The following is a 25620-nucleotide window of genomic DNA, read 5'->3' as shown; positions in this document are numbered from 1 at the left end:
CCGTTGCCCGCCACCTGCTCGCCGAAGCTGCCGCAGCAGAGCCGGGAGAGCCACCGGGTGTCCCCAAAATGGGGGGGGGTTGGGTGCCACGTTGTGCGGTGGGGTGGGGAGACCCCCCCCCCCTCCGGGGTCGGGCGGGGGGGAAGGAGCCGTGGGGTGAGGGCAGGCCCAGGCGGGGAGCGGGGCTGGAGAGGGGGCCTCAGGCCCGGGGGCGGCCGTTAGGGACATGTGTCACGAGCTGGCCAGGCCACACACACACACACACACACACACGTGTCACGAGCTGGCCCGGTCTCAGCCCCTCTCACACACACACACACACACACACACACGTGTCACGAGCTGGCCCGGTCTCAGCCCCTCTCACACACACACACACACACACACACACGTGTCACGAGTCGGATGGGTCTCAGCCCCTCACACACACACACAGACACACACACACACACACACGTACATGTGTCACAAGCTGGCCCGGCCTCAGCCCCTCTCTCACACACACACACACACGTGTCACAAGCTGGCCCAGCCTCAGCCCCTCTCACACACACACACACACACACCCACCCACCAGGAGCCAGCTGAGTCTCAGCCCCTTTCTCACACACACACACACACACACACGTGTCACGAGTCGGATGGGTCTCAGCCCCTCCCTCCCCCGTGTCATGAGCTGGATGGGCCTCAGCCCCTCTCTCTCTCACACACACATGCGCATGTGTCACGAGCTGGCCAGGCCTCAGCCCCTCTCACACACACACACACACACGTGTCACGAGCCGGCTGGGTCTCAGCCCCTCACACACAGACACACAGACACACACACACACACACCTGTCACGAGCCGGCCAGGCCTCAGCCCCTCTCACACACACACACAGACACACACACACACGTGTCACAAGCTGGCCTGGCCTCAGCCCCTCTCACACACACACACACACACACACGTGTCATGAGCTGGCCAGGCCTCAGCTCCTCACACACACACACACACACACACACACACACGTGTCACGAGCTGGCCAGGCCTCAGCTCCTCACACACACACACGTGTCACGAGCCGGCTGGGTCTCAGCCCCTCACATACAGACACACACACACACACACGTGTCACGAGCTGGCCAGGCCTCAGCCCCACCTCACGCCGCCGCGTACCCCGGTGCCCCTCGCCCTCCCGCCCCCCCCCCTACCAGGGGCCGATCCCTCTTTGGGTTCCCGGGTGCCCGCGCCCCGCCCCCCCCCCCCCGGGCCCTCTCCTCCTCGCAGCCCCCCTGTCCCCCGGGGGAGCGACGGGCCTCGGCCCGGGGCCACCCCCTGCCCCGAGGGTCCCCGCGGTGCCTCGTGAGGGGGTGACACAAGTGACACACACACACACACCCCACCCGCCCCCCGTCCCCGTCCCGGTGCGGGGCGGGGGGGGAAGACACGGTGGCGCCGTGGGAGGTCGCGCCGCGCCCGTAGCCCCGCCCACAGCCCCGCCCATCGCCCCGCCCACAGCCCCGCCCCGCTACCTTGTCCCCGCCCTCCGCGCGTTGCCGCGCAACGTCCCCACTGAGGGGCGGGGGGGGGGGGGCGAGGGGGCGTGGTGAGCGGCGCTACGGGGCGTGGCCTCCCTTAAAGGGCCCGCGGGAGGGTGGGGACACGCGTGGGGCGGGGGTGGGGGGCGGCGGCGGGGCCGGTCCTTTCCCACGGCCCGGCCCCGCCGTGCGGAAGCGCCGGGCGGCGGCGGCGGTGCCGGAGCGGAGGTGGGTCCCGGTACCGGTTCCTCGGGGGTCCTCCGTGGGCGTGGGGCGGGTGGGACCCCCCCCCCCCCCCCCCCGGGGGTGGGGACCTCCCCCTGGGGTGGGTGCCCGTGGGGTGGGACCCCCCCCTGGGGTGTCACACGCGGGTGCGCCGGGTCGCACGTGCACCGAGCTCGGGGGGGGAGTGTATGGGGGGGGGGGGGGGGGGTGTCTCCCACGCGTGACCCCCGCCACCCCACGGAGCGCAGGACCCCGCGGTGGGGTCTGGGGGTGCCCTGCTGGGTGCGCCCCCCCCCGTCCCCCCGTGTCCCTTGTCTGTGTTGTTCACACCCCCACCCCCCCCCCACCCCCCCCCCCCTGCGCCTTGCCGCTGTTTCCCCGAAGCCGCCGCAGCTTCTGCTTTCGGGGCGGGGGTGGGTGGGGACGCGGTTCCTGTTTCGGGGCCCTGGGGTGGCACCCGTGGGTGCCCGGTCACAGCTGCACACACGTGTCGTGAGCCGGCCGGGCCTCAGCCCCTCACCCACCCCCCCCACCGGTGTCGTGAGCCGGCCGAGCCTCAGCCCCTCGCCCACCCCCCCACTGGTGTCATGAGCCGGCCGGGCCTCAGCCCCTCACCCACCGGTGTCATGAGCCGGCCAGGCCTCAGCCCCTCGCCCACTCCCCCCACCAGTGTCATGAGCCGGCCGGGTCTCAGCCCCTCACCCACCCACCGGTGTTGTGAGCTGGCCAGGCCTCAGCCCCTCACCCCACCCACCCTCCCCCCCACTAGTGTCATGAGCCGGCCGGGTCTCAGCCCCTCACCCACTCACCGGTGTTATGAGCTGGCCAGGCCTCAGCCCCTCACCCACCCCCACCCCCACCCCCACTAGTGTCATGAGCCGGCCGGGCCTCAGCCCCTCACCCACCGGTGTGATGAGCCGGCCGGGTCTCAGCCCCTCACCCACCCACTGGTGTCACGAGCCGGCCGGGTCTCAGCCCCTCACCCACCAGTGTCATGAGCCGGCCGGGTCTCAGCCCCTCACCCACCCACCGGTGTTGTGAGCTGGCCAGGCCTCAGCCCCTCACCCACCCCCACAAGTGTCATGAGCCGGCCAGGCCTCAGCCCCTCACCCCCCCCCGCAGGCGCCGCCATGAACCCCCCCCCGCGGCGAGTGCGGCTGAAGCCGTGGCTGGTGGCCCAGGTGAGCAGCCGGCGGTACCCGGGGCTGCAGTGGCTGGACCCCGAGCGGCGCCGCTTCGCCATCCCCTGGCGACACGCCACCCGCCACCCCCCCGCCCCCCAGGAGCACGACACCATCTTCAAGGTGACCGGGGGGGGGTCACGGGGCGGGGGGGGGGGGGACACGGGGTGGGGGGGGATGCGGCGACAAAAAGGGATGTGGGGACAAGGGTGGTGGGGGTGACAAGGGGGACATGGGAAAGGGGGTGATGGGGGACGTGGGAATGGGGGGCTGGGGGACACGAGGTGGGGGGACAGGGTAACAAAAGGGACGTGGGGACAAGGATGATGGGGGTGACAAGGGGGACACAGGGTGGGGATGGCGGGGTGACAAGGGGGTGGTGGTGGGACATGGGGTGGGGGTGATGGGGGGACAAAAGGGACGTGGGGACAAGGGTGATGGGGGTGACAAAGGGGAACGTGGGATGGGGATGAGTGGGGTGACAAGGGGGACATGGGACAGGGGGCGTTGGGGGACAAGGGGGACATGGGGTGGGGGTGATGGGGGGACATGGGACTGGGGAGCTGGGGGACACGGGGTGGGGGGACAGGGTAACAAAAGGGACGTGGGGACAGGGGTGATGGGGGTGACAAGGGGGACATGGGGTGGGGGTGATGGGGGACATAGGGTGATGGGGGACAAGGGGGACATGGGGACAAGGGTGATGGGGGTGACAAGGGGGACACAGGATGGAGGTGATGGGAGGACATGGGACTGGGGGGATGGGGGACATGGGGTGGGGGTGACAGGGTAACAAAAGGGGAACAAGGGTGATGGGGGTGACAAGGGGGACATAGGATGGGGATGACGGGGTGACAAGGGGGACATGGGGTGGGGGTGATGGGGGACATGGGATGGGGGTGACAAGGGGGACACGGGATAGGGATGATGGGGTGACAAGGGGGACATGGGGTAGGGGTGATGGGGGACATGGGAGGGGGGTGCCGGGGTGCCGATAGGAACCCAGGCTGGGAGTGATGGGGGACCAACGGGGACATGGGGTGGGGGTGACAAGGGGGACACAGGATGGGGGTGACAAGCGTGACAAAGGGAAGCCTGGGACGGGAACGATGGGGTGACAAGGGGGACACGGGATTCGGGTGACGGGGTACACGGGGGGGGGGGGGGGACGCTGGGGCGACAGGGCTGACGGGGCGGCGAGGTGGTGGTGGGGGGTGGGGGGGGGAGGCGCAGGCCTGGGCGCACCCCGTGACGGGACAACAGGGCTGGGGGCGCCCCGGGGGGGGATGCTGGGGTGCTGAGCGCCCCCCGCTCCCCTCCCCGGGTGCCCCCCAGGCGTGGGCGCAGGAGACGGGGAAGTTCACGGAGGGGGTGGACGAGCCGGACCCGGCCAAGTGGAAGGCGAACCTGCGCTGCGCCCTCAACAAGAGCCGCGAGTTCCGCCTGCTCTTCGACGGCACCAAGGCCACCCCGCTCCAGCCCTACAAGGTCTACGAGCTCTGCGAGGGCCCCGCCGAGGGGGCGGGTACGGCAGGGGGGCACCCACGGGTGACGGGGGGTGGGGGGAGTCATGGGGTGCTGGAGGGACTGGAGGGGGTTGAAGGGGCTTCGGGGAGGGGGTTTGGGCAGCCCGTGAGGGCCCAGCACCCCGTGAGGCTCCAGCGTCCCGTGAGGTCCCAGCAGCCCAGGATGCCCCAGCACCCCACAAGGTCCCAGCACGCCGTGAGGCTCCAGCACCCCACAGGGACGTGGCACCCCACAATGTCCCAGCACCCCGTGAGGCTCCAGCACCCCACAGGGACCTGGCACCCCACGAGTCTGCAGCTCCCCATGAGTTCCCTGCACCCCATAAGATCCCAGCACCCCGTGAGGTCCCAGCACCCCACAAGGTCCCAGCATCCCGTAAGATCCCAGCACCCCATGAAGCCCCAGCCCCCCACAAGGCCCCAGCACCCCATGAGGCTCCAGCACCCTACAAGGCCCCAGCACCCCACGAAGCCCCAGCACCCTGCAATGCTCCAGCACCCCACAAGTCCTCTATACCCCATGGGGTCCCAGCACCCCACGTGTTCCCAGTGCCACACAAGGTCCCAGCACCCCACGAGTCCCCCACACCCCACAAGGATCCATCTCCCCACAGTGACCTGGCACCCCACAAGTCTGCAGCACGCCATGAGGTCCCAGCACCCTGCAATGTTCCAGCACCCCACAAGTCCCTTATGCCCCATAGGGTCCCAGCACCCCATGAGGCTCCAGCACCCTACAGGGACGTGGCACCCTGCAAGGTCCCAGCACCCCACAAAGCCCCAGCACCCTGCAATGCTTCAGCACCCCAAGTCCTCTATACCCCATGGGGTCCCAGCACCCCACAAGTCCTCGGCACCCTATGAGGCTCCAGCACCCCACGTGTTCCCAGCACCCCACAAGTTCCCAGTGCCACATGAGGTCCCAGCACCCCACGAGTCCCCCACACCCCACAAGGATCCAGCTCCCCACAGGGACCTGGCACCCCACAAGTCCACAGCACCCCATGAAGCCCCAGCACCCTGCAATGCTCCAGCACCCCACAAGTCCCATATACCCCATGGGGTCCCAGCACCCCATGAGGTCCCTGCACCCCACAAGGACCCAGCACCCCACATGTTCCCAGCACCCCACGAGTCCCTCACACCCCACAAGGGACCAGCTCCCCACAGGGACCTGGCACCCCATGAGTCCCCCTGCACCCCTCGCAGCCCCACCCCTGTCCCCCCACCCCAGCCCATCTCTCCCTTGCAGATGGGGTGGCCGAGGATGACTATGGCTGCGGCGGGGAGGAGGACGTCAGCCAGGTACCTGGGAGGGTGTGTGTTGGGGGGGGACACCCCAAACCAGGGAGACCCCGGGGGGGGTGCCGGGGGAGGGGTGTCCCTGCACCCAGATCCTGTAACCACCCCGCTCTCCTCCCCGCAGCTCCAGAAGATGACGTCTCTGAGCATCCATGGTGAGTGGGGGGCTTCAGGTGGGTGGGAGGGTGTCAGATGGGGGGGGGGGGGCAGGGTCCACCCATCCGGCAGTTTCAGGGGGCGTTTGGGGGCCGTGGCCACCCTCCGACCCCCCCACGCTGTGCCCCAGACACCCAGCATGGGGGGGACCTGCTGCCCCCCTACCCCTGGCCCAAGGAGGAGCCCCCCTTCGGCAGCGGCTGCCCCCTGGGGCCCTTCGTGCCGCCCCCCCCGGCGCTGCTCCCTGGGGAGGTGGGGGGCACCCACGGGACCTCCGAGCTGCCCCCCGCTGCCCTCGCCGAGACGGGGCCTGCCCTGGGCCCCCTGGCGCCCCCGGCCACCTGCCCGCTGGCACCCATGGAGCACGTCATCCCCAACCTGCTCATCAGCCCCCACATGCTCCCGTGTAAGGACCGCGGGTGGGGGGGCCATGGGGGGGGCGGGCTGGGGGGTTGGGGGGCGTGTGGGGGGGTGTTGGCACTGGGTATGGGTGTGGGGTGCCCATGGTGGGGATGGCCACAGGGGGCATAAAGGTGTGGGGTGCTCGTGGGGTGGGTGGGGAATGGCCATGGAATGGGGGAACGCGGGTGTTGGGTGGCTGTGGGGTGGCCAGGGTGGTTGGACATGGGTGTCCGTGGGTGTGGGGTGGCTGGATGGAGGTGTCTGTGGGTGTGGCCATGGGGTGGCTGGGGGTGGTGGCCATGGGTGTGGGGTGGCCGTGGGGTGGCTAGATGATGGTGGCCATGGGTATGGGGTAGCTGGACTGGGCGGCCATGGGTGTGGGGTGGCTGGATGGAGGTGGCCATGGGTGTGGGGTGGCTGGATGGAGGTGGCCATGGGGTGTCTGGATGATGGTGGCCATGGGTATAGGGTAGCTGGACTGGGTGGCCATGGGTGTGGGGTGGCCATTGGGTGTCTGGATGGTGGTGGCCATGGCTGTGGGGTGGCTGGATGGAGGTGGCCATGGGTGTGGTGTGGCCATTGGGTGTCTGGATGGAGGTGGCCAGGGGTGTGGGGTGGCTGGATGGTGGTGGCCATGGGTATGGGGTAGCTGGACTGGGCAGCCATGGCTGTGGGGTGGCTGGATGGAGGTGGCCACGGCTTTGGCGTGGCCATTGGGTGTCCGGATGGAGGTGGCCACGACTGTGGGGTGACCACGGGCTGGACGTGGGCGTCCACGGCGCGGTCCCCAACGGGCCGCTGACGTCCGCCTCCCTTCGGCAGTGACCGACCTGGAGATCAAGTTCCAGTACCGGGGCCGTCAGGTCTGCGTCCTCACCATCAGCAACCCCCACGGCTGCCGCCTCTTCCACAGCAGCCTGGAGCCCACGCAGGAGCAGGTGGAGCTCTTTGGGCCCCTGACGCTGGAGCAGGTCCGCTTCCCCGCCACCGACGCCATCCCCAACGAGAAGCAACGTTTCTACACCCACCAGCTCCTGGACGTGCTGGACCGGGGGCTCATCCTGGAGCTGCAGGGCCAGGACATCTACGCCATCCGCCTCTGCCAGTGCAAGGTCTTCTGGACGGGGCCCTGCGCCGCCCACCGCGCCGGCCCCAACCCCATCGAGAGGGAGAAGAAGACCAAACTCTTCAGCCTCGAGGGGTTTCTCAACGGTGAGAGGAGAAAGGGGCGGTTGGCCCCTCGGAGGGGACACCAGGCAGCACGTGGAAGGGACCAAGCTGGGATGGGGGGACACCGGCTGGGAGGGTCGGTGGGGACGTCCTGGGGCGAGGTCCCCATCCTGCCCCTCACCGCGGCGCCCGGGCCCCCCCGCAGGCCTCATCCTCTTCCAGAAGGGCCAGACCACCACCCCGCCGCCCTTCGAGATCTTCTTCTGCTTCGGCGAGGAGTGGCCGGACCAGAAGCCCAAGGAGAAAAAACTCATCACGGTGCAGGTGAGGCGACGGGGACGCCCCCAGGCTGTCCCCCAGGGAGCTGGAGGGGGACACACACACCACCCCCCCAGTCCCCGCGCCGGCTGACGCGGCGGTTGGGGGGGGGGGGACACACGCTCTCGCAGGTGGTGCCGGTGGCGGCGCGGCTGCTGCTGGAGATGTTCTCGGGAGAGCTGTCCTGGTCGGCCGACAGCATCCCCCTGCAGATCTCCCACCCCGACCTGAAGGACAAGATGGTGGAACAGTTCAAGGAGCTGCACCAGCTTTGGCAGAACCAGCAGCGGCTCCCGCCGGCGCAACCGCAGCCGGGACCTTGGGCGCTGCCGCCCGGCTCCCTGCCCCAGTGACGGGGAGGGACGGACACACACACGCGGGGGTCCCCTACGGCCTCGCCCCCGCCAAGGAACCCGTTGAAGGAGCAGGCCGGGACTTGCGTTTTTAATTTATATATTTTTTTTTTTTTTCAGTTTTTTTTTTGTTTGTTTGTTTGTTTTTATTGTTCTCGAGGTGGCTACACACCCCCGGAGGGAACAGCACCCGCTCCAGCCGTGCCCGCGGGCCCTCGCCCGGCCCCGTCCCCGCGCTCGCTCGAGCCCTCTCCTCCCCGCACGGTCCAACCCTAAAAGAAACCAAATAAAACCAAAAAAAAAAACCAAAACCAACCAACAAAAACCCAAAAAAAACCCCAAAACAACAACCCCTCCTTCCCCCCCACCCCCCCCCAAACTAAAAAGAAGAAGAAAAAAAATAGAATATATATATATTTAAAGAGTCCGTCCCACCGGTGTCTTCTCCGGGAGGTGGCCAGGAGGACGCGGTGGGCTGGGGGAGGGCAGAGCCCCGGTGTCCCCCCCTCCCCCTGCTCCTGCAGCCAGAGGAGTTTGACTAAATCTATTTTAACCCCCCCCCCCAATCTTTCCTGAAATCATGGGTTTTTGCCCTTTTTTTTTTTTTTTCGTTTTGTTTGTTTTGTTTTGTTTTAATTTTTCTCCATTTCACAGAAAGTTTGCTACTTCCCACGCTTGTTTTTGCTGCCGGGCAAATCCGTTCTCCTCCGGTGTTTGGGGTGGTTTTACGGTTTGTTTGTTTTTTTTTTTTTTAAATTTATTTTTATTTCTTTTTTTCCTCCCCGTTGGTTTGTTTTCTCGTTTCGGTCGCCGATGTTCGGGAAGCGAATCCGCCGGGAAAGCGGGATCCTCGAGCCGCCCTCGGCTCTCCCGGCTGGTGGGACGCGCTGGAGCGAGTGAAAGCCCTCGGCCACGATGAACTTGGCTGATTGTGGGACACATTCTCGGGTTTGCTTCGTTTTCCTGTCTTCTCGTTAAAAAGACATTCCTGGGAGGAGGGAGAGAGGGGTCAGCCCTTCCCCCCTCCTGCCTCTCCCAGCCCACCGCGGTGCCACCACCGGCTCTTACCTGGGAGACAGGAGCTATCGGAACAAGCGGGTGAAGTCCCTCAGAGCCCAGCAGACTTGTTTACATTCCTCAGCGCTGCCAAAACAACATGACAGAGGGTGACAGGGGGTGGCAGGGGGTGGCAGGGGGTGACAGGGGGTGACAGGGGGTGACAGGGGGTGACAGTTCGGGGAAAGGTGTCCCTCCTTGGCAGCACGCGGTGGGAGCCAGGAGGGCTGAGCCCACCTCGCCCCGGCGTCTCCCCCAACGTCATGAGACGGTGAGGGGGACACGCAGGGACACGTGTGGCGCCGCGGCTACCCGGAGCAGGCTGCAGCTTGCCCGGCTGAGGGCGGTGGCCGCGGCGACAGGCCCGGGCAGGAGCCGGCGGTGACTCAAGAGGGCTGGGGGGGGGGGGGGGGTTGGCGAAAGCCGGCGGGGAGGGACGGCGGCTCCGGGCAAGGGCCGAAAAACCTTCGCCGGCCCCCAACCCCCCGAGCGTGGATACGCGGGTGCCGGCCCACCAGCACGCTCGGCTCTTGGGGGAGCCGCTTTCGGGGGTGCTGGGGGACAACCCGGGGGCAGCAGCGGGGAGGGCCGAGCCTCGGCAGGACGCCAAAGCCGGAGGGTCACGTCCCAGAGGTGGGTTTGCCGGCGCGGTGCCCGGTGTCGCCACCCCCCCCCCCCCTCGGTTTAGGGGGTCCCGCCGCGGCGCTCACCTCGTGACCTGCTTGTGGAAGTCCGTCAGCTGTTTGTGGGTGACCTGGATGGCTCCTCCCGTGGTTTCCTTTGGTAAACCCTTCAGCGAGTTCTCCAGCCAGCGACAAAACGTCTGCGGGGAGGGGAGGGGAGGGCAGGGAGGGAAAAAACCAACCTCAGGACGCGAAGCCAAACCCACGGCCTGGCTTGGGCGGGGGGAGGCGTCGGGATGGGGCTCTGCCCGCGCCGGGATGGCTCAGGGCTGGAGGTTTCGGGGTACGTGTGTGTGTGTGTCCCCCCCCGCCCCCGTCCCGCTCTCACCGGCCGGTCGATCTGCATGATCTCCCAGAGCACCTCGGCGACGTCGGGCAGGGTGTAGGGGGGCAGGCAGAAGCAGCACGTGTGGAGCAGCTGGTTGACGAGCTGCTGGCCCAGTTGGTTCATCACCTGGCTGATGAGCTCCTTCCGCACCTCGAAATCTTCCTCGTGCTGCGGGGAGGAAGAAGAGGAGGGGGGAGGAAGCGGGTGGTGAGCGGCGCTCGGGGACGGGGAGCTCTGGGAGCGCCTCGGAGGAACCGCGGCGGCGGGGGGACACGCCTCACGGGGCGGGGAGGGGGGGGGGGGGACGGGACACCAACACCGATGAGGATGGCAACGCCAACGGCGCGGAGGAAGGTTCCCCAAGGAGGAAGGACGCCCCCCCCCCGACTCACGTCGTTGGCCACCCCGGTGTGGATGAGGTCGCGCAGGAACTTCATGACGCTGCAGTTGGCGTCCCGGTGATCCAGGGTGGTGGCGGCGATGGCCCACTGCAGGATGGGGATCATCACCTGGCTGCGGAGCAAGGTGACGGGGCTGCGCTGGATGAACCTGCCCAGGCAAGACGGGGAGGGACGTTACCGGCGCTCTCCCGGCTTCCCCGTGCCCTGCGGCGGCGGGAAAGGCAGGACCTCGCCTTCTTCCCCACCCCCATCCCATCCCCCCCCCCCCCCCCCCCCCCGCACCCAGGGAGACGGGGACCGCCGGGGGAAGGAGAAAGGAGTCGGGGCGTCCCCCCCCCGCCGCGGGGGGTACCTGGCGGCTAGTCGGAAGAGGTCGTCCACGGTGTCGGGGTGGTTCTGAAGGCCGTTGGGCTGCTCTAGGAGCTGGAAGGTGGGGATGCACAGAGCCTGGGGGAAGGGGATGGGGGGCAGGGGGGAGCTGTTAGGAGCGGTGATGCCTCCCACCCCCCCCCCCCCCCCCCCGCTTTCCGCGCGGAGGTGACCAGCACGGAGCGCGGCGGAGCGGATCAGAGCCCGGCTTCTCCTCCTGGCACGCTTGGATCTCTCCTCCCGCTGGGGTACGTGCCCCGAGGCGGCAACGCCTTCCTCAAGGACCGGCTCCCTCCCACAAGAAGCCGCTCGCCAGTTCGGCTTTAACCAAACCCTGGGTTTCTTCACCCAACCACCAACCGAGGCGAGGGCAGAGGGGGGCCGGCAGGGGCCTGGGTTTGCGCGGAGAGCGCTCGGCTGCGCTCGGAGCCTGCTGGCAGCCCGGGCACGGCCTCCCCCACCAGGGCTGGGGGGTAGGTACCGCGCCGGCACGGGGAAATCGGAGCAGCAACGGAGCTGGGGAAGGGGCTGGAGAACAGGTCTGTGAGGAGCGGCTGAGGGAACTGGGGGTGTTCAGCCTGGAGAAGAGGAGGCTGAGGGGAGACCTCATCGCTCTCTGCAGCTGCCTGAGAGGAGGCTGTGGTGAGGGGGGGTCGGTCTGTTCTCCCAAGGAACTAATGACAGGACGAGAGGAAACGGCCTCAAGCTGCGCCAGGGCAGGTTTAGATGGACACGAGGGAAAATTTCTTCCCCAAAAGGGCTGTCAGGCACTGGCACAGGCTGCCCAGGGCGGTGGTGGCGTCACCATCCCTGGAGGTGCTCAAAACCCGTGTAGATGTGGTGCTGAGGGACACGGTTTAGTGGTGGCCTTGGTGGCGCTGGGTTAACGGTTGGACCTGATGATCTTAAGGGTCTTTTCCACCCCAAATGCTTCTGTGATGTGGGACGTGCCAGGGAGGAGCTGACGGGCGGTCGCGGGACTGTTCACCGGAGCAAGTGCTGAGGGGAGACCTCACCGCTCCCTGCAACTGCCCCAGAGGAGGCTGTGGTGAGGGGGGGGTCGGTCTGTTCCCCCAAGTAACAAGGTGATGGCCTCAAGCTGCGCCAGGGGTGGTTTAGATTGGACACGAGGGAAAGTTTCACCACCACAAGGGCTGTCAGGCACTGGCACAGGCTGCCCAGGGCGGCGGTGGCGTCACCATCCCCGGAGGGATCTAAAAGACGTGCAGCCGTGGCGCTGAGGGACCCGGTTCAGCGGCAGCGCCGCGTTAACGCTTGGACTCGCCGATCTTAACCCCCCTTTCCCAACCCCTCCCCGGCTCCCCTTGAGGCACCCGGGCCCCCAACCCGCCGGCTCTCGGCACCCACCTGCAGCATGTCGAGCAGCCCCTGCCGGCAGCCCTCCTCCATGCCGTACTCGTCCACCAAGATGCTGCCCAGGTAGAGGAAGCAGGAGTGCTGGTGCGCCCGGTACACGTTCACCATCTGCGCGGAGACACCCAGAGCCTTGGCACCGCCGGCCCCCGCCGGGAGCTGCCCGGCAGCCCCCCACGAGGCGGGGGCAGGGGCAGGGGGGGGGGGGCTTGCTGGGTTTTTTTTGTCCCCCTACCTGGGTGACGAGGGGCTGCAGCAGGGCGGCGGAGCCTTTGCCGACGCAGCGGACGGCGAAGCGCAGGCACCGGCAGCACCGCTCCACGATGCGGTTATCGGCACTGTGTTTGTTCAGGGTCTCCGACAGCACGGGCCAGATCTGAGAGAAGGGAGACAGGGGGTTAAACAAGCGGGGACCCGGGAGGCGTACCCCACCCTCCCATCCAGAACAAAGCACCCCGCCCCAGTCTCTCCAGGGCCAGGCAGGTGCCCCTCGGGTCCCAGAAACACGAGGCCGCGGCGTTATCCGACACATGCACCGGCTTTACGCGGCGGCGGGGAGCTCAGAGCGGCTTCACACCCCCGGTGCAGCGCTGCCAGCATCCCAAGGGCGGAGAAATTCCAGCAGCTGGGACATTTCCAGAGCCACTTCCCTCTTCTAAGGGCTTCAAAGGCCCCCAAATCCACCCCCCCACCCCCCCCGCGCCGAGCTCAGCTTCCAGGCGGGAACGTGCTCCCCCAGCGGCTCCTCTCCAGAGGCACCGCCGGACACGGGGGTCTGTCCCAGCAGCTGGGGACGGCGACCGAACCCACCGCCCGCTACACCACCCCCATCGACCCCCCTGCCCCCCCGGGGGCGGGAGGTTTCCCCCCCCCCCCCCCTCAAATCCGGCCCCGCGGGCACTTACTTCCTGAATGACTTTTTGGCACGGATGGATCTGTCCGTTTTCTACGATGGGGTTGGTGTGTCTGGGAAAAGCAGCGAAGGGTTAATGGTATTTTTTATTTTCACTAAACAGCTCAGTTTTGGCGTTGAAAGCCCGGCTTGGAGCCCCCAGCACTGCCGAGGCGGCGGGAAGGGGACCAGCGACTGGCTCGGAGGGGCCTTGAGCTCGGGGAAGCCGCAGCTTCCAGCCCGTTCCTCGGGGCCGGGGGGAACCGAGGCGTCGCTCCTTTGGTTTTAAGACCCTGGGGAGCAGCTCTGACCCACCAACCCCCCCAGAGGGGCTGTCCCAGCCCCTCCTTCCTCACCGAAATATGACAGCGAGTCGATCCAGGGGCACGGTAGGGTCTGAGGAGAGGCCATTGCTTGGCTCCTGAGAGAGCAGCTAGGAAACGAGGGAAAGCGAGGAGATTTTAGGACGGAATGAACACTGCCTGGACCCCAGACCCCACCAGCAGCACCTCCCCATCCCCTGCAGAGCCGACAGCTCCTCGAGCACCGCCGGCCTAGGCCCTGGGCAGCTCCCAGCCTCGGCCACCCGCCCGTAGGTGACTCCAAAAGCCGAGGGCAGCTTCTCTTTTCGTCTCCCCCGCGTTCACAGCCTACTCAGAGGGGGCTGGGAAGGAGAAGGGAGCAGGGTCGGGGTGGGGGGGAAGAGCTGCCAGGAGCGGGCAGTGCTGGCAGGAGGAGCCCTCCGAGACCGCTCAGGGTCACCCTGAGAAGACAAGAGGAGGTGCAGCGTCCCTTCCTTGAGGCTTCCCCCCCTGTTCCTGCCGCCCTCCGAGCTTCCCGCTCTCCGCTCCCCGGGATCCGCCACGGAACGGTCGCCAGGGCCACCGCGTTTTTGGGGGACAACCTTTTGGAGGCCACGTGTCTCCCAGGGAAGGCGAGTTCCCCCGTCCCGGAGAGGTGAACGCCGGGGTGGGTTCGGGAAGGCTCGTTTGGCTCCCGTCACGTCAACGGGTCCCTGGGGGCCGTTTTCTCCCCGTTTAACCCACCACCCGCTCTGGTGTTTCACCACCAGGAGAGTTTTCACGGTGCTGGACGCCTCTGGCTTGGAGGACACGCAGTGACCAAGCCAGCGGGCACAGAGGGAGCCACGGCAGCTCGGGGGTCACCTCGCTCCGTCCCGTCCAAGCCAGGCGACAGGAGAAGGAGCAGGTGAAGGTGGCTCCGACCGGGACGTACCTTCTTCAGCGCCATCACCTGTACGGCGCAGAGCTCGCTGAGGCATTCCGCGATCTTCTCCAAGGGGAGCCTGGCCAGGACCAAGGCTGTCCCTGCAAGGCAAGAGGAGGCAAGCTCAGGAGCAGGAACGCGGCGCGGGAGCCGCCAAGGGAAGCTCCCAAACCGGCCCTGCTCCGGGGCAGAAGCACCGACTGCTTCCCGAGTCCTGGACGAGGTTTCTCTGCCCTTTTTGGTTCAACCAGGCACCCAAGTGCTTGCTGCGGGGCGGGAAGGAGGAAGGGATGGCGGCACGTGGGAGAAGAGGGATGACCTAAAAGGCAGAGAGGGCCATCACGAGCGTAGCCGGGCACCCCGCCGCGTCCTCGTCCCCGCCCAGCGGCACCACGAGGGCCGAGGGAGCGTCTGCGGACCCGCAGCGAAGGCGTTCCAGGGCTCCCACGAGAAGGGAAAGAGGAAGAGGAGGGCTTGAGCCGCTCCCCACCTCACAGCGTCCCGCTCCAAGGCAGGAGGAGCACCACCAACCCCCCGTCGGAGGTGCCGGCTGGGGCTGAGGACACCACAGGGAGGGAAAAAAATTCTCCTCGGCTCACGTCTTGGCTGCGCGGGCGTAAGGAAGGAGGAGAAAGTGCTCTGAGGCGGGGAGAGGAGGAGCTCAACGGGCGGGTAACGCCGCTTGCGCTGACTTCTGCGAGGGCCAACAGGCGAAACAAGGGTGAGCTGGGTCTCTTGAGAGGCTCCCGCCGACGGCAGGGCCGCAGCCAGGCTCCCCCTGGGCGAGCTGCAGAGCGGCTCCACCCCTCAAGGGTTCAGAAACACACGAATCCGTCGGGAATCGCTGAGGCCCCCGCCACGAGTCCCACGGGCCCACGAAACCGGCCGTGGCTCCCGACGGCCGACAGCCCACGGCGAGGAGCCAACGCTCTGACTGCAGGCTGGGCTCGAAAACCTGCGGTCCTGTGCCCAAACCGTCTCTCAAAAAGGACAAATACTCCCCGTTTTCCGCACATGTGGGTGACCTCCAAGCGTTCGGGCAGCGCGCTGCCCCGTCGCTACCTTGGCTGTGAGCACCTCCAACCTTTTCTTCCCACGTTTCAAGTTCAGAGCAGGGATGGAAAGAGCTTATCAACCCAGAAAGGATCTTTTTGGTTTTCTGCCTCCTGGGCCGAGCGGGCTCTACGCGCGGAGCGCCTCGGGGCAAACCCAGCCCCTCCTGGCTAAGAAAAACCACGTGGAAACGGAAAGGTCGGACTAGGTGATCCCTGAGGTCCCTTCCAGCCTGGTCTTCTATGAAAACGGGAGCTGCAGCACCCGGGGGAAGTGAACCCTCCCCGAAAACCGCCCCCCTCCCCGACGGCTTTTCCATACGCACCCTTCAGGAGCCCGACGGCAGCCTCGGGAGAGAGGGCGAAGGAGTCGAGGGAACGGGCGATCTCCAGCAGCCCGTTGAAGTGCTGAGCCATGTGGTCCCGGCAGACGGAGCAGATGTTGTGGATGGCTTTGGCCGCCGCCGAGGCCAAGCGCCTGTCGCACAGACCCTTCATCAAATAACCCAGCACGGGATCTGCAGGGGCGGGGGGAGAGAAAGGTCGGGGTGAGGAAGGGGAGGGGGTGGGGGGGGGGGGGGGTAGGGGCGCGTTGGTGGGGAGCAGGCTGGCCACGGGGCAGAGAGGGGCGGCGGGAGGGACTCACCCAGGAACTGCGGGTTTCTGTCCACCACCTCGCTCATCTCTCCCACCAGCTCGATGCTGGTGTAGCGGACGGCGGTGTGCACCGTCTCGGGGAGGCGGACCACCCCCTCCAGCACCTCCACCAGGGTCGGGTTGTTCTCCCTGCGGGGAAAAGGCGGCCGGCTTAGCTTCCAGGAGGCTTTTCCAGCACCGTTTCCACAGAGCAGCTGGTTTTCCTGCACCTGATGGGAACTACGCGCAGCGCTCGGAACCGGCCAGGCGACCCCCGCAGCTGGATCGCTGAGGCGCGGGCTAGTGGGGGGCTCGGGGCTGTGGGGGCTGGGAGCCAGCCTCCAGCTTTACCAAGCAGAAAAAACTAAGCCACCCCCAGTAAAAGCGCGTTCGTGGCAGGAGAACGAAGCTAATCCATCCTTTCGGGGACTGCAGAAAGGCAGAGGAGCCCGTTCCCAGCGCGGGAGGGTGCCACCGGGCGAGTCCCCGGGCTCGGTGGCAGGGCTCTGGCTCGCCCAGCACCCTCTGCTCTCTCATGGCAAGAGCTCGGGGGAGCCGCAGGGTGAGCCAGAGCCTCGTGGGACACGGCGGCGGGGAGGCCACGAGAGGCCGGTGCTCTCGGAAAGCAAAGGAGAAACAAAACCTGGGGATAAAACCGAGCGAGAGCAGCCTCAGCCCAGGAAACGGGAGCCAGGGAGCACGTGGCAAAGGTGGTGACTCCCCCACCGGGGAAGGGAGAGGGACGGCGCTGCCAGCCCGGCCGGGTTGTCCTGTGGCAGGAGGACTCGCCGCCCTGGACGTGAGCTGTCGAGGCTTCTGCTACCACTAACCGGGGAGGAAAGGCGCTTCCAGAAAGGGATTTAACCTTCCCTGAAGGTACCTGGGACAACTCGCTGCCTGGAGGCGGAAGGATCCTCAAATAACCAGCCTAGGCAAAAAATTCTGTGCTTTCAGGAGATACAAGGAAGGGGAAAACAAACCTTTACCCTGTTTTACCAGGGCTGAACTCAAGGCTGTGGCGTTTAAGTCTAGTCAGACCAGTAAGGGAGAAATTTTGTACGCTGAGGGTGGTGGAACACTGGCCCAGGCTGCCCAGAGAGGCGGCAGAAGCCCCATCCCTGGGAACACTCAAGGCTTGGACGGGGCTCTGAGCAACCTCCTCCAGCTCAAGCTGTCCCTGCTGGCTGCGGGGGGGTTGGACTGGATGGGCTTTAAAGGTCCCTCCCAGCCCAAACCACTCTGTGATTTCATAATTCTAAGTCCCCGGGCAGGCAGAAGGGATCTGAGAAGGTCCAACGGCTTCACGCCGTCCCAGCTCCGTCCTGGATGTGTATTCCTGGCCGGGAAGCAGAGACCTCAGTTCCTGGAGCTACAGGACCGCTCCACCAGCAAGGGGTGCTGCCCTGCTGCAGCACAGAGCACGAACGCTGAGGACCACACGGAATAAAATGCGGGGTTTTGAATGTTCCTGCCCAGGAAAGCGTGTTCCCAGGAGAATCCTTGGGATATTTGCGGCGTCTTCAGCAAACTCACTGACACCCGACCCCGCAGCCCTTACAGACACGAGCGGGATGGGCAACACTCACTGGTCAACGCTCTTAGCTATGGAGGCCATGATGAAGAGGACAGCTTCTGTCACCTCCCAGGGTGGATTCCCATCCTTCAGAGTCGCATAAAGCTGAAAAAAAAAAAAAAAAAAAGAAGAGAGAATCGGTCACAAAAGCAGCTACAACCACAGCGCGGGGCCGTGCGGCCGCGGACCCCAGCCTGCTCCTCACCTCCACCCGCCCCCCGGCAAAAACCAGGCTCTGGGCATGGACCTGCACGAACCCTCGTGCCCCACAGACCACCCTGCTGTTTCGGGACCAGAGCACCGCTCCCCAGTTCGTACCCCGAAGCGTGAGACCTCCTGCTTCCCCCAGAAGAGTCGTGTGTCCCCCCCACTGCCCCGACCCTCCTTCAAGATACGGTGGCTTCCCTGCGCACGAGGAGACGACCTGCGGGACCACCTCCCCGCCCCAAAGGCCACCTCCACCAGATGTGAGCGTGCCTCAGGACGCCCCCCACCAACCCACCTGAGCAAAACACTCCACCGATCCCACCAAGAAGATCAGGTCCTTCACCAGGTCCGAGACGCGCATCCGAAACTCCCCAAAGTCGTCCGTCTCCTCTGGGACACCCTCCTACCGGAGGGGAGGGAGGGCAGAAGGGTGAGAGCAGCTCAGCGAAATCCCGGTGCCCCTTCCCCCGCCGCCAGGGCAAGACGAGCCATTCCGTTTCCGAGAAGAGATCCACCGCTCCCGCCCTCCTTTCCCCACGTCAAGCTCCCGAAAGGGGATCTGAAGGAGCACCAAGGAAACGCCAACAGCCCGAACCCTGCGCATTCCTGCTCCGGCAGGGAGAGGAAGGGATGGAAATCAAGGGGATGAGGAGCCTAGGTGGAGCTGGAAGAAGGATAAAGCATCCCAGGCTTCAAGGAGGAAGGTGGCAGGCCGGCAGCTGGCTTTATCCCAACACAAACGTCCCCGAGCAGGGGACAAAGCTCTCAAAACGCCTGGGGGGAGGCAGGAGAGGGTCCCCCCCGCAGCAACCCGGCTCTGTCGGAGGCAACAGAGCAGGCGCAGCCTTACGTGGTCCGAGTCGAGCTGGCAGTGCCTGGCCAGAGCGTGGAGAAGGCGCTGGATGTAGGCTTTGAAGATGCTGTGGATGACGGCGTCGTCCGTCTTGTACAGGTGCTCCCCCAGTCTGTACCAGAAGTTAAACGAAATTTCTACCACCTGTTTAGAAAGGGAAAAAAAAAAAAAAAAACCACAACCCCAAAAAATCAGCATCTCGTTAGCAACGGAGCAATTTTTTCCCCTCCCTTGAGCGTGGTGGGGTATTGGGGATTCCCAGCGGTGCCGCTTTATCACCCGCCTCCCCGCGGCTTCACCCATCTCCTCCGCTGCTCGTCACGTAACAAGGGATTTAAACCCCACCGGGGTCCCTGGAAAACCTCAGAAAAGGAAAGCCCCTTCTCCACAAAATTAACACCGAAGCGCAAGAACCGCCTCTCTCGCTTCAAAGCGACTCGGTCAAATCTGCCCGCGAGGAGCCTGGGTCTCCCCGGGCGCGGGGCACACGCTGGCTTGGGCTAATGCCGCGAGGAGGGCAGCGGCCCCGGGGCTGGAAGGGGATGTGGCTCCAAAGCCTACGGCCTCTTGGTCAGTGTGGTTATGGCAGAAAAAACACCCCAAACAACGAGAGCAGGTTTTTTCCCCAGGAGCAGCTGCGGAGCTCCGAGTCCTCCTAAGCACGGGACGAGGTCAGGCCCAAGCGAGGTTGAGCTTAACAGGCCTGGAAAGGGAACTACGAGTCACCGAGTCCCCGGCAAAGCAGAGCTACGCCACGATTCCCACGGCACACGAGCCCCCCGGGGTCGCGCCGCAGCGGCCGTCGTTTCCCAGGGGACTCGCCGGCCGGTTCCCAGCTCTGACGCGCTCTCAGGGCTCCGAAAGCTGCTGGAAATCCCAGTCGTGCTGAGGGCAACTCCCTCATTCCACACCTCCCTGCTGCCCGCGTCAGGCCACAGGATCACGGAGTGTCAGGGCTTGGGAGGGACCTCGAAAGATCACCCAGTCCAACCCCCTGCCAGAGCAGGACCACCCAGAGCAGGTCACACAGGAACGTGTCCAGGCGGGGTTGGAATGTCTCCAGAGAAGGAGACCCCACCACCTCTCTGGGCAGCCTGTGCCAGGGCTCTGTCACCCTCCCAGGGAAAAAGTTTTTCCTGATGTTCATGTGGCACCTCCCGTGCTCCAGCTTGCACCCGTTGCCCCTGGTCCTGTCACTGGCCGTCACCGAGCAGAGCCTGGCTCCATCCTCCTGACACTCGCCCTTCACGTATTTATAGCCATTGAGGAGGTCACCCCTCAGTCTCCTCCAGGCTCAAGAGCCCCAGCTCCCTCAGCCTTTCATCCTGAGGGAGATGTTCCACCCCCTTCATCCCCTTTGGGGCTCTGCGCTGGACTCTCCCCAGCAGTTCCCCGTCCTTCTGGAACTGAGGGGCCCAGACCTGGACACACTGTTCCAGATGGGGTCTCACCAGGGCAGAGCAGAGGTGGGGGGAGAACCTCTCCCGACCTACTGAGCACCCCCTTCTCATACCCCCCCGGATGCCACTGGCCTTCTTGGCCACGAGGGCACATTGCTGGCTCATGGTCATCCCGTTGTCCACCGGGACCCCCAGGTCCCTCTCCGCAGAGCTGCTCTCCAGCAGGTCGACCCCCAGCCTGTGCTGGTGCGTGGGGTTGTTCCCCCCTCCCCGTGCAGGACCCCGCACTTGCCCCTGTTAAACCTCATCTGGTTCCTCCCCGCCCAGCTCTCCAGCCCGTCCAGGTCTCGCTGAAGGGCAGCACAGCCTTCTGCTGGATCTGCCCCTCCTCCCAGCTTCCTATCGTCACCAAATCTGCCGAGGCCACGCTCCGGCCCTCCATCCAGGTGGGTGAGGGATGTATTGAGCAGGACAGGCCCCAGCACTGACCCCTGGGGAACACCGCTGGCCACAGGCCTCCGGCTGGACTCAGCCCCCCTGAGCAGAACCCTCGGAGCTCTGTCCTTCACCCAGTCCTCAGCCCACCTCACTGGCCACTCGTCCAGCCCACACTTCCTAAGCTTCCCTATGAGGATGAGGTGGGAGACAGTGTCAAAGGCTTCACCAAGGTCGAGGCAGACCCCATCCACTGCCTCCCCTCCTCCACCCAGCCAGTCAGGCCATCACACAAGGCTGTCAGGTTGGCCAGGCAGGATTTCCCCTTGGCGAATCCACGCTGACCACCCCTGACAATCCTCTTTTCCTCCATGTGCCTGGAGGGAGCAGCCAGAACGAGCCGTTCCATCACCACCTTCCCAGGAACGGGAGGTGAGGCTGACTGGCCGGTAGTTTCCTGGGTCCTCCCTTCTTGCAGATTGGGGTTCCTTCCCCAGACTGGGGACACTGGGTGTCCTCCAGTCCTCGGGCACCTCTCCTGTCCTCCACGACCTTTCAAAGACGACGGAGAGCGGCTTTGCAATGGCATCCGCCCGCTCTCCCAACGCTCCTGGGCGCATCCCATCAGGGCCCATGGGTTTGCGGGCGTCTAGTTCACCTAAAAGATCCCCAACCCAAACTGAGGAGGACAACCCCGCTGCGAAGGAACCTCTGAAGGCAGCCAGGGATCAGCTACTGGGGTTTAAGGGACAGTTTTGGAAGAATAAAAGGGGGTTTCGGAGAAAAGCGCATCTTAAATACAACGTTCCGTACCCAGGGGAGGACGGGGGGGGGGGGAGCTTCGATGCGAAACAGCTTTTCCCTTACTCGGAGGACAAACTCAAACTGAAGTTGGACGTTTGGGAAGAAACCAACGGAGTCTTCCAGAGCTGCACCCGCAGTCCCACCCGTGCAGGAGGCCGGGAAAGGGAAGCTAAGCCAGATTTCTGCACCACGAACGCAGGGCGGGCGCTTGGAGGCCAGCAGCTCGGGGGAATTGAAGCTTCCCCCAGCCACGGGGCAACAAAGGAAAGATTCTTCCAGCGGCTCAGCTCTGGATGAGCGAGGTCGGGCGCTGGGGGTGAGGAGAGGAAGGCGGATAAACCCCACTCACCTCGTACTGCGGGTGACCCGCGCAGATCAGCAGCAGCTCCAGCGTCCGCAGGTCGCCCAGCCCTTGGCCTGGCGTGCAAACGATTTTATCGAGGAAGGTCTCACACAGCTCGGTGAAAACACGGCAATAATTGAGCACCCTGGTGAGGAAAACAACACAAAACCGGGCCCAGGTCAGAAAGATCTTCCACACGGGACCAGATATCCCGGGGCGGGAGAGCGCTGGACCACGCAGGTCCCGTCTTAGACCAAGAAACACCAAGTTCTGCTTCAGCTTTCCCTCAGCAGCTGGGGAAACTCTTCAAGAAGGGAACGTGGCTTTGTTCAGAAGTGGGTGAAAACACCGCGTTCCCACAAGCAAACCTGAGGAAATTTCCATGTTTCCCCCAGCATCGGAGGAAACTTCTCCAAAACCGCCGTGTCGGGCGACGAGGGGCTACAAACCCGCTCGGGTCCGACTCAGCGCCTGGAAGGTGCCACGTTGCAGAAGACAAACACAGAAATGACTTTATAAAGATCAACCCGGGGCGCCCCATGGCCTGCGCGGGGTGGGGGGGGGACACAGCGCTGCCCCGAAACGCGCCCGCTCTCCGGACAAAAACGGTTCAGCAGCCGAGCGGAACCGCTCTTTCCTCCGCTTCCAGACTGAACCTGACCGAAGAGCCAGCACCCTGGGGCCGCAGCCCGGCGTGACCCAAACCAAGGGCTGCTCCTCGCCGATCGAACCACCCCCAACCCGGGGTTTGGGGGGAGAGGCACGAGATAAGCCGGTAGTCCTGAGCTTTGGGTTCAGTATTCCCGTTCTGGAGAGGGTTAGGCAACCCTAAAGCAACCGGCATCCCGCGGTGTGCTGCAAACACACCCCAAAGCCTGACCTAAAAGACAGCCACGAGAGATTTCGGGGTTTGAGCCCAAAGGGCTTCAGGCTTTACAGCACCCGCCGGCTCCGCAGCGCGTCCCCAGGAGCGGGGCCTTTCCACGGCGCCGGGAAGCCTTGAGGGGAGCCTCCCTCCTCCGGCAGGCGCTGCTGATGACGCCGTGCCCCAGCAGTTCCCAAAGATGAGAACTTTTGGGTGTCTCAGGAAGGCGCAGACCGAAGAGATGCCGCCGTGGACTCAACCTTAGCCAGCGGGGAGGATATTCTGACAAACTTCTCCACGTCCAAGAGCCGAGGACCCGTTCTGCGAAACGGAAGGACGAGCAGCAACAGATGCTGCTGTAACCGAAAGGTTTCCAAAGGGCCGACTTCGAGGAGCAACGACTCCTTCCACTCGTGGAATCCTCACTTAACGCGGGATTTCCTCCAGTGACAGGCACATACGTTATCCGGGCTTTGCACCCCAAGCCGAAAAGAGGGGCCGGGCGGGTGGATCTCGTGGAGTTCTCGAGCCTAAACCGCCTGAAAAGCCTCAGCCGCGAGGCAAGCCACCACTTCGTTCAGCCGGGGGAATCGCCGCGCGCTGAAGATGTTGACGAAAGGTCTCAATCACCACAGACTTATCTGTACGGTTGCAGAGAAGCGGACACTTCGTTACGGCAGCGCTGGGGAGCACGGGGGATGGCTCCACCTGACAGGCTTCCAAATTACACAAAAAATTCAGCATTTTATATCCTTTTTCTGCCAAGTCGTGGTCTTTAACCTATTTTAACACCAGCATGAATGTTGTGCCCGTGATTAATTTTGACATTTACAATGATTGGTCCATGCTATTAACTAACTTCATTAGTATTCCTATACTAATATAATCATTGGTTATCTTACTGATCAAGGTCTCTGATACACGAATTAGGATGGGGAGGAGGTGAGGGTCTTCACCTCAGCATTCCTTAGTTCCTCTGGTTTCACCCCATAAGATAAGAAGACACGCCAAGAACGGGCACTTTCACTCCCCGTCTCCTGCCTCCCTGTTCTGTTCTGGACAACTTCCCAATGAGCAGCAGCTTTAGCTCTGACCTTCTTTGCAAGGCAGCAGCTGCTGTTTCGGAGCATCAGGGAGGTTTGGGGTATTTCTTACTACAGTGTAAACTAATTTCATCAATACATGGCGTTAGTTATTCCTTAAAGCAATGAAGTCGTTCACTAAAAGCAATTAGTTATCAATGAAAGTAATTACCTATTCAAAATGCAAACTCGATTATAACAAAGACACGATGTGGCGCAGCTCAAACGACGTGAATTTGCATCGGGTTTCACTACAGTGGCCGAGCAGGAGGGGCGAAGGCACGGAGGGGCGAAGGCACGGAGGGGCGAAGGCACGGAGGGGCGAAGGCACGGAGGGGCGAAGGCACGGAGGGGCGAAGGCACGGAGGGGCACCATGAGGCTGCTGAGATGCGAGGATCTGCTTAGCTCCAGGGTGGAGGGAGCAGGGACCGCCTAACTGCCAGCCCAGGAGTCCAAACTGGGGCAACTGGACATCCCTCCGACAGCTTCACCGCCGGGTTTGGGGTTCCCATCGACGGCCACACCTCGCCCGGCCAGGCAACGCGCTCGGGTTTGGCAGCGGGGACAGAGGCTCTGGAGACGGATCCGCCCTCAGCAGCACGAGCCAGTTCCTACGTCGTTCTTCAAGCACGTGGAAGCGGAGGGAAACGGGCTAAACGCAAGAGGGGTTGACCAAAAAGAGACTGGACCCACCTCATTCTGACCCACGAGGTTTTAAAGTAGGAGAAACGGAGCAGAGCAGATCCCAGTGTCACAAAGCAGCTGGTTAAACTGGATAAAGCACAGCCGGGGGCAGGGATGAAGCGCTGGCCAGCGGGGTGGTTAGCAGGCTGTGCCGGAGAGGAAATACCAGTTTGGGGCTGGGGAGGTTCCAGCTCCATCTCACAACCGGTCTCGTCCGCGTTCGTTAGGAAGAGCGAGCGCTAACGGGGTTCACTGACACAACATCGGCGCGGCAGCCGAACGGAAACCAGCTGACCTCGAGCAGGAGACGTCGTCCCCTTCGGCCGGCTCGGGGACGGACCCAGCGGGCACAGGACGACCGAAACGCCGCCGCCGCGAAGCGACGGGCGAGGCACGAGGCGTCCGGCGAGGCGCAGGGACGGCACGATGCCACCGCGGCGATGCCACCGCGGCGAGATCCCTCCCGGAGCAGTCCGTCCCTCTCAGGGCCTGGCGCTCGAGGGAGCTGAATTCGGAAGGGGAGCGCTACAGAGCGCCCAGGGGAAGGCAAGCCCTCTCGGGACTGGCTTGTGCTGGTTTGGGCTAAACCACAACTAATTCTGGTTTAGTGCTTTAACTTTTCAGTTCGGTCTCCTCTAACTAACGGCCCTTTCTGAACCAGCAGGACGTTATTTCCAGCCAGCGACTGCTCCAGCAGTGCCAACCCCTGATGGTCACAGCCAGCACCAAGGGATGGGCTGCAGAGAGGCCCTGGCTTGTCCTTGTTCCTGGAGCCACCAAGGCCACTGCTGAGTCTTGTACCCCGTGTTGGGGTGCCGGGAGGGAAAAGGGTCCCCAGCCCGAAAAAGGCCGCCCCTGCAGGGAGGAGCGAACCGGCCAGGGGACCCAAACCTGACCCACAGAGTGTTCCACCCCACGGACGGCACGGTCAGTGCAAAGCTGAGGGGTCACCAGGGTCCATCTCTCTTCTTCGATGGCGACACCTGAGGAGGGCTCTGTCTGTCCTTCTGTCGTCCATCCCGCCCCGTGCGTCCCTGAATCCAGGGCCTGAGTCCAGCTCCTGCACCCGGTTCCATCGGCTGCCCAGTCCGGCCTGGGACTGCCCCAGTGCCAGCCCTGCAGCGTGGGGGGGACGGGTCGTCATCGGGGTGGGGGGAGTTGGGTTTGGTATTGGGTTTGTATCTATTTGTACATATTG

General features: G+C 64.6%; 2 protein-coding genes across 2 annotated transcripts in view; one reads left to right on the top strand and one right to left on the bottom strand.

Annotated features, from left to right (window-relative positions):
- The first annotated feature begins 2870 nt into the window (after positions 1–2870).
- Positions 2871–8157, top strand: IRF5 (interferon regulatory factor 5). Its single transcript, XM_086475279.1, has 8 exons — positions 2871–3053; positions 4266–4455; positions 5709–5761; positions 5883–5913; positions 6045–6320; positions 7139–7528; positions 7692–7810; positions 7936–8157. The coding sequence occupies exons 1-8, from the start codon at positions 2880–2882 to the stop codon at positions 8155–8157; spliced, it is 1455 nt and encodes a 484-aa protein (XP_086331405.1). The 5' UTR covers positions 2871–2879.
- A 499-nt stretch (positions 8158–8656) lies between these two features.
- TNPO3 (transportin 3) overlaps positions 8657–25620 on the bottom strand; it is a 41371-nt gene continuing 24407 nt past the window's right edge. Inside the window, 17 exon segments of the mRNA XM_086475272.1 lie at positions 8657–9145; positions 9226–9300; positions 9924–10036; positions 10225–10392; positions 10617–10773; positions 10978–11072; positions 12363–12479; positions 12604–12744; positions 13274–13334; positions 13617–13693; positions 14497–14588; positions 15866–16057; positions 16186–16325; positions 17762–17853; positions 18251–18358; positions 18806–18952; positions 21797–21935. Of these exon segments, the coding sequence (XP_086331398.1) occupies positions 9240–9300; positions 9924–10036; positions 10225–10392; positions 10617–10773; positions 10978–11072; positions 12363–12479; positions 12604–12744; positions 13274–13334; positions 13617–13693; positions 14497–14588; positions 15866–16057; positions 16186–16325; positions 17762–17853; positions 18251–18358; positions 18806–18952; positions 21797–21935 (1900 nt within the window). The 3' untranslated portion in view covers positions 8657–9145; positions 9226–9239.

Source organism: Leptosomus discolor, chromosome 1 (genome assembly GCF_034619465.1).
Source record: "Leptosomus discolor isolate bLepDis1 chromosome 1, bLepDis1.hap2, whole genome shotgun sequence".
In the NCBI taxonomy this organism is placed as follows: Eukaryota; Metazoa; Chordata; class Aves; order Leptosomiformes; family Leptosomidae; genus Leptosomus; species Leptosomus discolor.
The sequence above is the reverse complement of the archived record's forward strand: the minus strand, read 5'-3'. Positions and strand labels throughout refer to the sequence as shown.

Coding starts and splice junctions, on each gene's coding strand:
- IRF5 (XM_086475279.1), top strand. CDS start 2,880: ATGAACCCCCCCCCGCGGCGAGTGCGGCTGAAGCCGTGGCTGGTGGCC. Junction 4,456..5,708: donor GGGCCCCGCCGAGGGGGCGG/GTACGGCAGGGG, acceptor TCTCCCTTGCAG/ATGGGGTGGCCGAGGATGAC. Junction 5,914..6,044: donor GACGTCTCTGAGCATCCATG/GTGAGTGGGGGG, acceptor GCTGTGCCCCAG/ACACCCAGCATGGGGGGGAC.